Genomic DNA, 13,889 nt, shown 5'->3' on the forward strand with positions numbered 1-13,889 from the left:
TAATACATTCTTCTTAATTTTCTTTTTTTCTGTATAGAATCAGTGGAAGATAAGCAAAAAACAGCCCTGCAGAAATGGCAAGACTTCGAAGATAAATTGGAAACGCACACAAAATGGTTCTCAACGATGGAAGCTGCATTCAGAGACCAACAGTTGCAGCCTACTTTGCAAGACAAGGAAGCTCGTTTGCAAGCATTGAAAGAGAAACGTGATGCCATATTAAAGGAAGAATCGAAGATAGACGAGTTCATTGATAAGTCTCATAGTTTGCTTCATGCAAGTGGGGTTGAGCGTATCAAGCCTTTGATCTCCCAAATAAGCAATAGGTAAATTTGCTCATTATTCAGACATTTAATAAAATCATTGAGAAATTTTAAATTTTAAAATTCATTTTAAATTTAATTTTTTCGATCAAAAATTTCAGATATCAGTTATTGCACGTGCTTAGTAAAGAAGTAGTGACTAGATGTCAGAGTGTTGTGGACGATCATAGAACGTATGAAGAGAAATTAAAGGTCGTAGATGCTTGGCTGACTCAATTAGAACAGAGTTTAGCCAGTTTGAAGAAAGACGAGACAGGTGGAAATCTGGAAGAGAAAGTATCTCGTCTGCAGATATTGTTGGCTGAAAAGGAACAAGGTGAACACAGATTGGGAAGTTTGATATCGTTTGGAGAAAGGATTCTTGCTGATACGTCGGCTCAAGGAAGAGAAATTATTCGCCATGAGTTGAGACAAGCTCGAGAACGATGGGATAAACTTGTGGAAGGTATAGCCGAGCAACAGAAGAAACAAGATGCTCAATCTTTGCAATGGACCAATTATCAAGAGACTCTGCAGCAAATTTTGGCCTGGTTGGATACTATGGAAAGATCGGTGAAACAGGACTCGACGATCACTTGGTCTTCTCTTCAAGAAATTAAATCCAAATTACTGAAAAGCAAGGTAACTATGATTCTGATAATGAAAAATTCTTAAAGAAATAATATTAAAAATATTTTCAATATTTTAAATAACGAAATATTCTTTTCTTTTATAGGGAATGCATCAAGAAATTTTAGCTTATAAACGTATCATTGAAGGCGTTTCAGAAAAAGCAAATGCATTATCGTACACATCTCAAGCACCATCAGACGCTCAACAAAAAGCTGCTTCGGTTTCTGAAAGATACGAGGATTTGGTCGAAATGTCACAGAAAAATATATCCAATTTGGAAACTCTTCTAGATACTTTCCAGCAATTCTACGATCTACAAAAATCTTATCAAGATTACCAGAAGCAACAATGGGAACAATTAGCTAACTACAGCGACTATACTGGCAACAAAACTGCTTTGCAAATTCAATTGACTAAGATCATGGAGCTTCAAGATGGCCAGAGGGAAGGAGAATTGAAATTAGACATTCTCAGTGAACACGTATCTCAGAGTGCTCATAATTTATCACCCAGATCATTAGAATCTATGGAAAGAGACTTGGCTACGTTAAGGTAAGATTTATCTTGAATTATATTCGAATTAAAATGAAATAAAGAAAATTTTTCTAATTAAGTTAATTTATATATAACAGATTCGAGCACAAAAAGTTCGCCACAGCTGTAAACGATATTATTCGATGCATCGAAGAGAGAATTCAACAATGGAGCGAATACGAGAACTCTTTAGAACGTTTATTAGCTTGGTTGACGGATGCAGAATCGTCTTTGAAGAATTATTCTCTGAAGAACACTCTCGATGAGAAGCAAGAGCAACTTGAAAAGTATCAGGTAATATATAGAATATTTAAAGATTATATTAACATCATGTGTTTTACAATATATGTTTCAAAAGCGAATTATTACACGTTTCGTTAAAAAATTAATTTTTTTTAAAGTCACACTATGAACACATTTTTTTAAATAATCGCATTTCACGCGAAGCGAAGTTTTTTTTCTTTCATTTTTAATCAAGAAGAGGAAAAGATACGAAAGAGATGAAATGATATAACGATAGTTCAGATATTGTATCTTGGAAAACTTTCTTAGGCACTACAAAAAACCGCCTTGTCGTGGGACACGGAAGTGACGGAACTGGTGGCCCTAGGAGACCACCTGGACCAAGTAAGAGAAACATGGAAAAAATATATTCGAACAGGGTTGTGAACGCTTTTGTAAATTGGTCTATCTCTTTTTTTCTCTTTATTTTTTTTCTTCTTTTATCTTTATTCTATCATTTTCATCTTTATACTTATAAATGTTTTTTGATCTTTTTCTCTCTTTCCTTTTCTTCTCTCTATATTTCAAAACGAATTGAAATATTTAGTGTGATTTAAATTCGATGATGTATCAAAAACTATTTTATACAAATATATCGGTAAGTTTCATCAACTCGATACACTTACATCTTCATACTATGATACTTACCTTTTTTCCGACGTGTTATTGTTTTTTTTTTAACATATACTGATTTTGCATAATTCTTTTTTTTATCTTGTGTTTTTTCTTCGATGCATGTAAACGTGTTGTTTCGAGCACGCTTAATCGAAGAATCATGTTTCCAAACTCGTATATCGCGTTGTCATGGCAAGTGAAAAAATCCATGACTGATTGATTGAATTCGCATTAACTACACACACGAATACCGACAAATACATGCGTGTCCTATTGTTAACTCTATTACTATGAATTCAAGGTATTTTCAGAACGACAGAAAATTACCTAATCATACGACAATTTGATTAATTTGATTAGTATTATGAAAATAAAAACAAAGTATAAACAAATAATGTTTTCTGTATCAAATATTATGAAATTTTAATAATATTTCTATTTCTAGATGTTGATCGTGAATCTACGGCAAAACGAGGCAGAATTCGATAAGATGAGCGACGAATCTTCCGAGCTGATGCAGATTAGCGGTGAAACAAGATTTTCTGCTAGTGTTCAACAAATCACCTCTCGGTTCCAATCTATTCAAGCAACTGCTAAAGTAAATATCAAAAATGTCATTTTTGTTTCTTCATCTTTTACATCTCGTATAATCATTTAGTTCATACAATTATTTCGAACATTTTTCTTCTCACAATTATATCTTTCATCGTATATGAAAGTTAATATGTGAAAACTCGTTTGAACCATAGGAATTAGTTAAAAAATGTGAACAAGCAGTGGCGGATCACGCAGCCTATCTTGAACGTTACAAACAATGTTCCGAATGGCTGGCAAACACACGAACTACTTATCAATCAATCAAGGATGACTTCAGCGGTACTCGCCAAGAATTAACTTCGAACGTGGCAACCCTAAAAGATCTTCTAACCCGACAATCTTCGGCAACTCTTTTGATCAATAATACCGTCGAAGCTGGAGAACGTTTGTATCCTACCACAGGCATGGAAGGCAGAGAAATCGTTCGCCAACAATTATTAGATCTCCAACGAGCTTTCGAAGAGCTCTACGACAGCATTGCCTCCACTGAACGAGAGTTGCAATCGAAGATATCTCGTTGGTCCGGTTTCGACGAGTCCAACGAATCGTTCGACAAGTGGCTAAGAACTGTTGAGACTCAATTGAAACCAGAAATCGAGTTGAAAACCACGTTGGACGAGAAACGAGCCCAATTACAAATTTATCGTTCCTTTTTGCACGATATCCAATCCCATCAACAAGATCTACTCGATCTTCGAGACAAGGCTGACAATTTGCCGGATTCCACGGACAAGGTGCATCTGACGCTGAAGAAATTGAGCGAGAGACACGCAACCGTGTTGAAACGTGCGGCTGCTTTCGTCGAAAGATACGAAGGCATCGTTAGTGATCATCAACAGTACAGCAAGGCTGTTCTGGATACCCACGAGTGGATAGATGCGACTCACAATGCGGTTATTCTTTGGGGTGACACGGAACTCGAACGTGTGTCTCTTCATACTAATCTGGACAGATTGAGGAACTTATTGCAGGGTTTACCAGAGGATAAACCAAGAGTGCAACAGATAAGAACACTAGGCGAGAAAGTGATTCCAGGCACGTTGGAGTCTGGACAGATAAATATTCGATCTCAGATCGATTCCTCGCAGCAAGAGTGGGAAAGTCTGGTCACTGCGGTGAAGTCTACTATAGAAACACTGGAGAATAAGCTTCAACAATGGAACGAGTTCGAAACATCGAAGGAACGTTGTTTGGCTTGGATGAGAGAAACTGACACCAAGCTTCATGCGGTGGACTTGAAGGCTACCTTGCAGGAGAAGAAAGATCAGTTGGAACTTTTGAGAACTCTTCAGGGACAGGTGCGTGCGAAAGAATTGGAGATAGACGCTGTTACCGAGAAGGCTCAACAGCTTCATAAGAATATCACGTCTCGTACCACTCATATGTCGGAATTGAGCATCAAGTATCAACAAATATCGAACAAAGTGAAAGACTTGAACAGTCGTTGGCATCAATATGTGACCACTCATCAGGAATTCGATAATCAAGTGGCAGAATGTACTAGATGGTTAGACGACATTAGGAAGAAATTGGCCTATTGCTCTGACTTAGGTGCATCCTCTCAAAAAGATTTGGAGAACAAGATGGAGATAGTGCAAGACTTATTATTGTACAAGGAAGATGGATTCGCCAAGGTACAAGGTATTGTGGAATTAGCTCAAGCAGTCTTGGCAAACACGGCTCCAACTGGACACAAAGCTATCAACGATGCTGTTGGAAAGCTGCAAGAGCAATGGAGTGCTCTGGCCTCGAAGATGTTGGAGACCAAAACTAATTTGGATGACTCCATCAATAAATGGGCTGGCCTTTTAGAACAGATACAATCGATGAACAAGACGGTGGACTACATGCAGTCTGCTTTGAACGAGTTCATGCCTTTCCAAACTACTATGTCTGAGAAGAGATGTCAACTGGAACGTATCAAGGCTTTAGAAGAGAAAGTTCGATGTGAGAACATTGAAGTCGATAGTCTGAAGATCAAGGTCGCTGAGATGATCGCCAGTGGACCTCAAGGGTTAGCTGCATCACAGGCACAGAGCATTTTGAACAGATTCGATACGTTGTTTGAAAAAATCAAGTCTTTGCTGACCGAACGTGAAGAACAGTACAAGGATCATAGATTATACAAGGAGGCGCACGATGATATTATTAATTGGTTGAGTCGAGCTCGCGAGAAGATTCCATCTATGAAGCAAAGACCTTTAAGCGATAAATTGGCTATCGAAAATGCTGTGGCTCCACTGGAGAGTTTGTTGAACAAGAAAGCTCAAGGAGAATTGTTGGTGGAACATCTTCAGCATACTGGGAAGGTTGTATGCGCGAGCACGAGTCCTCAAGGTCAGGAAATTATAAAGAACGAGGTGAAAGCTTTGACTCAGAGTTTCGAGGAACTTTTCAGAGGTAAGTGATTTCAGTGTTTTTTTTTTTTTTTTTAATTTGTTAAATAATATATAATATATTTTTTTCTCTCTCATTTATTTCACAGAAATCAAGCAACAAAAGGATCAATTAGAACAAACGGTGAGCCAATGGCGCGATTACAAGGACGAGTACGAAAGATTAAGCGATTGGTTGCAGCAATTTGATATTCTCATAAAGGCTCAAAAGAATTCTCTATTACCAAATGTAGCTGAGAAGGAAAAACAGGTGCAAGAAGTGAAAGAGATATTGGAGAATTTGCTGAAAGGACAGGAACAAATCGACAAATTCAACAAGACAGCGTCCAGTCTACTTTCGTCTCACTTGGACACCTACATAAATAACCAGCTTCGACACTTAAACTCGCGTTATCAGGTTCAAGTGAATCTTGCCAAAGATGTCCTCAACAAAGTCGAAACCAATCTAGCTCAGCACAAAGAATACGAAGCTAATTTGGAAAAGACACGTGCCTGGATCGAGAACGCGAAACAGATTATTCGAAAGGGGACAGAAGCAGCGTCGACTAGCAGCAGAGAAGAATTGCAGAACAGATTGGACAATATCCAAGAGTTGTTGAGGAAACGGGAAGAGGGTCAGAACTTGGTCCATCTGACGGTGAATTGTGGCGAGAAAGTGATGAGAAACACTCGGTCGGACGGGCGAGAAGAGATCAATGCTCAATTGAAAGAGATCCAAAATGATTGGGAGAGATTGGTGAAGAAGATCTCGACGACGAAAGTGCGTTTGGAAACGAGTCTTCTTCAATGGGCTGATTACAGCTCGTCTTATCTGCAGTTGCAGCAATGGATCAACGATAGAGAAGCTAAATTGCAACAAGTCTGCGAACAGAAGGTATCTAAGGCTAGAAAGGGTCTGGCTGGATTGAGTTCCTTGGCTATCGGAGAAAGGAAGGCGAATCTCAGGCAAACGAACAGCATCGTTCAAGATATAGTGGCGTTCGAACCGATGATTCAATCGGTTACAACGAAGGCCGAGGATCTTCGACAGGCCACACCAGCCACGGAAATTTCAATCAAATATGAAACATTGAGTAAACAAGCTCAGGAATTGTATGCCAAACAGAAGGAGACTGTAGAGCAACATCAAGCGTTTATAGACAGTGGAAATGAATTTATACAGTGGATAAGAGCTGCCAAGGAGAGGCTTGGTAAATGTTCCGAGCCTACTGGAGATAAGGAATCGTTGGCGAACAAGATCACTCAATTGAAGGTACTGCAAAGTGAGCTGCCAGAGGGTCAGAAGAAATTGCAACACGCCTTGGAGCAAGGAAACGCGGCATGCCAGATCGCGGATGAGGAGGACAAAGAGATTATTGAAGAGGAAGTGGCGTTGTTGCAAGAAGAGTACGATAGTTATGTGTAAGTATTGTAATTAACGATGAAGATACAAGTTAAGGAATGAAGGAATACTTTAATATATACTGATGATTTATATTTTTTTACAGAGACTCCCTGAACAACACCAAGAGTTTGTTGGAGGTAGGAATAGTGAAATGGACGGAGTACGAAGATCAATTCTCGGAAGCTACCGAATGGCTCACGCAGACGGAACAGTTGGTGCAATCGTTCAATAAACTTCAGGATAGTTTGGAAGAGAAGAAGAATGTTCTCGAACAGTTCCAGATCCATTTACAAACTTTGTTCGACTGGCAGAAGGAATTAGATCGATTGAATATGAAGGCTCAGATGTTACTGGAAACTTGTGCGGATACTAGAATTTCTAACGCTATTACTCAATTGACGACCAAGTATAATGCTCTTCTATCTTTGGCCAAAGAAATAATGAGACGTCTCGAGTTACATTATCAGGTACATTTTATTTTCCATATTTTATCACTTTGTTTATAGATTGAGACTCGAATTTCACATTTTATTTCATGATATAAAATATACGTTTTACTTTTCTCATATTCAGGAACATCAACAACATAATACGTTGTATCAAGAATGTCAAGATTGGATAGAACGAACACGTGACAAATTGAGCGAGTGTAAGGAACTTCCAAGCACCTTAACCGAAGTGAACAATAAATTGCACACTTGCAAAGCCATCAGACAAACACTGGAACAAGGCCAGAACAAGTTGCGTTATGCTCTCGAACTGAAAGAAAAAGTGATCATGAACACGGAACAGAATGGCGCCGCAAAGATTCAAGAGGATACAGAGAATCTGAAGACGGAGTTTGAGAGATTATTGGTGAACGTGGAAGACATAAGACAGAAGCTTTCAGCTAGAGCAAGCGCATTGGAGGAATTGAACAAAATTCATCGATTGACTACAGATTGGATCGAAGAGATCGAGGGTAAAATTCAACCAGGTGAAATGTACAAGAACGATCTGAGCGAAAAACGAGCGGTATTGGAGAAGTATAAAACAGTTCAGAGAGATATTCAAGGTCATGGTGAAACTGTAGATCGATTGAAAGCTCGTTTGGCTGAAGATTCCAGTATACCTATTGGTCCTTATCAATCCACTATTGCCAAGTACGATGAATTGACCAAATTGATCGCTGAAAAGATTAAGGTACGTATCCTTTATATAAATACGCGATACCAGGATTAAAGAAAGAAGTGAAATAAAAATGGTTATCATCGGTTTTTAAATATTTATATTTCCATATTTTTAGAATTTGGAAGAGCAAGTGAACGATCACGAAAAGTTCCAACAAGCTCACAACGAAGCAGCGGACTGGGTTCGTCATACAAAGCTGGAACTTCAACAAAACTGCGACACTCATGGGGAGAAGGAGCGAATCATCGAACGAGAGAACAAAGTGAACCAGATCATAGCTTCCCTTTCCAAAGGAGAGAGTTTGATCTCGAAGGTTATCCAACTCAGCGATGGTGTAATCGCTAGTACAGGTCCAGAAGGTCAGGAAACCATCAAACAGGATATGAAACAACTGCAAGCAAATTGGAAATCTCTACAATCTCAGTGTCACGAGTCCCAGAAGACTTTGTCCAATTGTATCGCCAGTTGGTCTCAATTTACAACTGCTTTAGACAGTATGAAGAGATGGATAGATCATTTCCAGAAGAAGGTGAACGACGAACAATCGAAAGAGAACAAAACTCCGGAGGACTTGGTCCGATGCAAAAGTCTCGTGGAGGAAGCTATCCAACAGAAACCAGTTTTGGAAGATCTGAACGACAAATGCGAGGCCTTGCTGGAGCTGAGCGCTTGCAGCTGGGCTCGTGACAAGACTGTGCAATTGCAATCTGCTTACACGTCTCTGTTGACCGATATGCAAGGTCTTGTTTCTCGGGTGGAGAAGAATCTGTCCGATCATACCGAGTTCCTGAAGGCGAAGAAGGAAATGGAAGATTGGTTGCGCATTGCTCGAGGCTCGGTACAAGATTGTATGGGCGTTGGAGATGCTGAATGGGCTAAGGATAAATTGGAAACTATCAAGGTATGCAATTAATAGATTATGAGTTTTTATTCAAGTAAAGTGTGTTAGTACATTCAATTAAAAAATATATAAAAAGAAGCTAAAAATTTTTCATCAAAACCAATTTAAAACATGAAAGAAACTGTGTTAAATTAAAGTCACTTTTTGTTTTATTTGATTGATTATTAAGGATTCAAAGTATTTAAGATAAAGATTTGTTTAACGCAGAAATTATGAATGGGTCTGCGATTCAGGCTTACATTTTTACCTGGAAATGCGTTCTAGGCTTTCAGAAATCGCGAGAGAATTCTTAAAAGATTAGGATTAATTATAACTTTTTTAAAGAAATCATTTGATTTCCTTTTCTGTCATAGATCGTAGCAACAAGAATTACCGAGGGTCAACATTTATTGTCAACATTGCAAACTGCCTTCACGAAAGCCATAGACACAGCTGTACCAGAGCAACAGGATCAACTGAGATCAGACATGGCGGGACTTCTTTCCAGCTGGGAACAGCTCAGCATCGATTTGAACACCGTTCAAGCTCAACTTAAATCCCTGTTGCATCGCTGGGACGATCATTCAGAAGCTCATGGAAAATTGAAACGATGGTTGGAAGAAACGGAGAATAGTATGCAAGATCTTCCAGACACGAAAGGAGAATTCGGCGATATGAAGACCATGCTTGAACGTTATAAGCACATCCAGGAGGAAGTACGCGGCAAGAAGACCGAGTTGGATCATTTAACGGACGAAGCTAGCGAATTGTCGAAATTGGCGAAGAAAAACACGCCTCTGGAACGAACGAAGGAACTGTTGAAACGATGGGAGAATTTGAGCGAAAACGTCGACGAGAGGAAGAGGTTGATCGAGAACGAGATGCAAGAATACAACGCGTATCACGCAGCCTTGCAAGAGACGGAGAAGTGGCTGTTGCAAATATCTTTCCAATTAATGGCTCACAATTCTCTCTACATCACGAACAAGGAACAAACGGTGTCGCAAATTCAGCAGCATGAAAACTTGCTCGCGGAAATCGAGAATTACACGAGTGTCTTGAACGATTTAAAGTTGAAAGGGAATGGACAGATCACTCGATACGTCGCTGTCAATCCCGAAATTAAAACGATCATCGAAACGCAATTGCAAAATGTTCAAGAGAGCTACAACTCCTTGTTGAACACGGCATTGCAAATAAAGAAACGATTGGCGGAATCGTTGGTCAAATTCCAGGAGTACGAGAACACTCTGGAGAGTATTATGAAGAATTTGGACGCCTACGAACCGGAAATCGCTCAAGAAATGGAAGCGCCGTTGGATACTCTCGACGCAGCGAAACAGAGATTCGAAAATGCTCGCACGTTGCACAATAAATTGCAAGGGGAGAAGACAAGGCTTGCTCTGGCTGTGGAGGCTTGCGAGGCTGCGGTGGCATGTGTCTCCAGACCCGGAAGTCCTCTGGATGCGCCGCCTGTGCAGATTCCGGCTAGGGAAGTCGAAGTGAGAAACAAATTGGAGGAATTGATCGATCAGGTATTTAATTTGATATATTTATCATCGATATTAATATACTCTAATATTCTTAAAATATGATTTTTAATTTTCCAACAATCCATGTTTAATTTAATTTAAGTACGAGATGCATGAAATATTGAACAATATCGTAAATTTCAATAGGCGCAGGGACACTTGATGAACGTAACCAAGGCTCTAAACGAGTTGGAAGAGCAAACCCGACAGAAGAACGTTCTCCGTGCGTGGATAAACCAGCAAAGGGCTCTGTGCGCCGAATGGAAGTCCCGTCCAGCGAAATTGAGATCCGAAGCAGCTCTTGCCGAATTGCAAGCTATGAACGATCTGCTTGGAAACGTCGGAGAACGTCGAACTCACGCATTGACAGAGCTGTCTCTTCACGAGGACGATCAGGATATCGAGGAGGGATTGAACAAATTGGAGGCAGAGTTGACGGATGCCATCGCTGGGAAACAAGCGGCGCAGGATCTGATTCAGAAGTATAGGACACAGGTGCAGAACATGCAATCGTGGTTGGACACGTTGTCCAAAAAGGTGGACGTTATCGAGAAAGGGAACGGGCAGACGATTGGACAGAAGATAGCTAGCGTGAAAGAGATCACGACCGAGTTTGAGTCCCAAGGGCCCGGAAAATTGAACGAGGTGAAGACTTTGAGCGATCAGGTGATGGATTCGGTGAGCAATCTGGATTCCCAGCAAATAGAAGAGCAAATTAAATCGGTGGAGAGACGATACGCTGATATAGGGAAGAAACTGCAGAGGAAGGCGCAAGTGTTGGACATGACTGCCCAAGGTATTGAAGCTACGAGGCAGGAGATCGAAGAGAATAGAGATTGGATTCAGCAAAAGAAGAAGCAAGCTCAGATGTCCGAGCCTGTTGGATTTGACAGCAAGCAGGCAGAAGAAAGGCTTCTTGCTTTGAAGGTAATTAAATTATCCACAAATAAAATTCAAATGCAAATTATCTTTCACTTTCTTTGTTTCCAATTTGTATTTTTTCCATTTGTTCTTTTTTTTTCTTTTAATTCATGAAAATTTTATTAATTTAATAATAAAGGAAGTAGGAACAATAGAGAAGAATAAGAAAAGAATATAAAGATTCAAAGTATTAGATTAAAATAGAGAGACAGAAGGGGAGATTTATTTATTTTTTAGAAATATACCTACGATATGTACATTATTGAATTACAGGCGATGTTGAAGGAAGCAGAGGGAAAACAAATGGTGATCGATACGTTGGAGAAACGAGTAGGAAACATGCAGAACGAATTAGAGTCGAACGAGCAGCAACAATTGGAAAATGAAACGAAAGCTCTACGTGGTGAACAATCCCAACTTTGCACGATTTTGACAGAGGGAATCTCGAGTGCCACGGCTGCGGCTGATGCCCGTCGTAAGTTCGAGGCTGATCTCGAACGAGCACGAAGCTGGATCAAATCGAAGAGCAACAATTTGAAGAAATTGAGTGGTTATCTCCCTCTAAAGGCGTCGAAGGTCGAGCAAGATATCGTGCAACACGGTGAATTGGAAACTGATATCGATTCGTTCAGCGAGAAAGACCTGAACGACATTTTGAAACAAGGAAACAATTTGCTGAAGGAGTGCAGCGAAGAGGATCGTGCCAGATTGAATAAGATCTTGGATGAATTGAACAAAGACTACGAGGAGCTGAAAAGCGAGGCACAAGAGAAACAAGCTGCGTTGGCGGATCTTCTTCAAGGGCGAAAGGCTTTCGAGAGTGAAATAGACAAGTGCCAGAGATGGATCAATGAAGCTGAAGTTGCTACATCTTCGGATCTGAGAACTTCCAGTATTGACATTCTAAGAGAGCAACTGGCTAAGGTAGGATATATCTAAATTATATATCAATTATTTAATATATTTTTTTCATTAATATCCATTAATATTTTTACGAATATTTGTTTCAACCATCTTCCATTTGTTGCTCCAGTACGATCGTTTGAAGAAAGAGGCGAAGGAGTACGCAGACGATATCGAGAAATTAATGCAACAAGGAAAATCGATTCTTCCAACCGTGACCGATGCCGATAAGCTCGAATTAAACGAACAATTGCAAAACATGAAGGAAGCTCACGGTAGAGTTGCTGGAATAATAAATGAAAGAGCCCTCGCCCTTCAAAAGAGCATCGACGAAGCCGAAGAATCATTGGCACGAGTAGCTGAAGCCATTCAATACATGACAGACGTTCAGAAAGAACTTCACGAGCTTAACAAACCCATTGGTTCACGCGTAGAAGACGTCGAGGCTATGCTGGATGCATACGAGAGAATATTGAACGATTTGAAGGCGAACAAGGCGAAATTGTCCGACTTACAGTCGATCAACGTGGCCGATCTTCATGGGGTATTAACTCAGCAGGATGATCTCATGAAAGCTATAGAGTCCCAAATTGCGAAACTTCGCCAGTTACTTTTGTTACGTCAACAATTCATCGCTTTGATCACAGAGATAACTACTTTCATAGCTAAATATACGGAGATCGTTCGAGATATCGAGAATTCTGGCCAAACGACGGAGGAAAAGATCAAAAGGTATTTATATTTTATCTTATCTTCTTAATTTATAAAGTTAGATTAAATATTTAATTCTAATCTAAAGAAATATGAAAGATATAATTAAAAAATATATTTTGGAGAATTTTAATTAAGAGAGTATATATTAAAATACAAACGTATGTAATATTACATACAAGTATTATAAAATTTCGTATTCTTAATATACGTGTGCACTGTTGCATTGTTTAGTAAAAAAAATTTTTATTCGTGGAAAAGGAAAATTTTATTCACCATTCTTCATTTATTTTTAACATTTTTTAAAATCTAATTACAAAATTTGATGTATTTATTTTCTTTATGTTTATTTTTTTCTTCTTATATATAAAAAAATATTTATAATAGAATATAAAAATATATAAAATGTAAAATATAAAAAATAAAATTCACATCTGATATAAAAGCTTATAAATGTAAAATATATGTAGAATATATACATGATAAAACGGGAATATTTACGAAATAAATATATAAATGATATATAAAAATATAAAAATATACATAGAATTTAATATTATATGTAAAACATACGATACGTGTTATATATATATTAGAAAAAGGAAGAAAATTCAATTTTTAATACCGGTGGCGCCATCTCGCGGATGGACGCTGGAAGCTCCGACTTGTTACCCGGGTTACAGAATAGGCGAGGAGGTATTCGTGACGTCACAAATAAGAAAAGGAAAGCAACATTGCGCGAAAAGGATAGAGAATAAATGCGCGCTCACCGCTTGCGCATGCGCAGTAACATTTTCTAACATATCGAGAATACTACGTAGAAAATTAATCAATTACTAGTTTTTTAGGCAAAATTTCTGTACTTTTAAGATCGAATATCAAAGCTAGAATCTCAAGCAACTTTCTCATATAAATTTTAGTGGGATTCTCTTCTTAATTAATTATTTATTAATGATTAATGCGTCATGTACGAGCTGACGCAACCGACATTCAATGCATTTTTCGCTAATTTCACATTATTATAAGATT

The 13,889-nt window shown here is 38.7% G+C and overlaps 1 protein-coding gene across 6 annotated transcripts in view; it reads left to right on the plus strand.

The window, feature by feature from the left end:
* The window catches only part of LOC122721112, a 119,142-nt gene that overhangs the window by 41,318 nt on the left and 63,935 nt on the right, over positions 1-13,889 (plus strand). For all 6 annotated transcript variants that reach the window (XM_043948412.1, XM_043948409.1, XM_043948411.1 and 3 more), the window contains 14 exons: positions 38-326; positions 425-944; positions 1,039-1,487; positions 1,568-1,763; positions 2,812-2,964; positions 3,116-5,363; positions 5,449-6,760; positions 6,847-7,210; positions 7,317-7,925; positions 8,029-8,814; positions 9,168-10,328; positions 10,473-11,252; positions 11,520-12,170; positions 12,280-12,881. In XM_043948412.1, the coding sequence (XP_043804347.1) occupies positions 38-326; positions 425-944; positions 1,039-1,487; positions 1,568-1,763; positions 2,812-2,964; positions 3,116-5,363; positions 5,449-6,760; positions 6,847-7,210; positions 7,317-7,925; positions 8,029-8,814; positions 9,168-10,328; positions 10,473-11,252; positions 11,520-12,170; positions 12,280-12,881 (10,120 nt within the window). The remainder of the gene's footprint in view (positions 1-37; positions 327-424; positions 945-1,038; positions 1,488-1,567; positions 1,764-2,811; positions 2,965-3,115; positions 5,364-5,448; positions 6,761-6,846; positions 7,211-7,316; positions 7,926-8,028; positions 8,815-9,167; positions 10,329-10,472; positions 11,253-11,519; positions 12,171-12,279; positions 12,882-13,889) is intronic.

Source organism: Apis laboriosa, unplaced genomic scaffold, assembly GCF_014066325.1.
Source record: "Apis laboriosa isolate Shangri-la unplaced genomic scaffold, ASM1406632v1 scaffold14409_cov159, whole genome shotgun sequence".
Lineage (NCBI taxonomy): Eukaryota > Metazoa > Arthropoda > Insecta > Hymenoptera > Apidae > Apis > Apis laboriosa.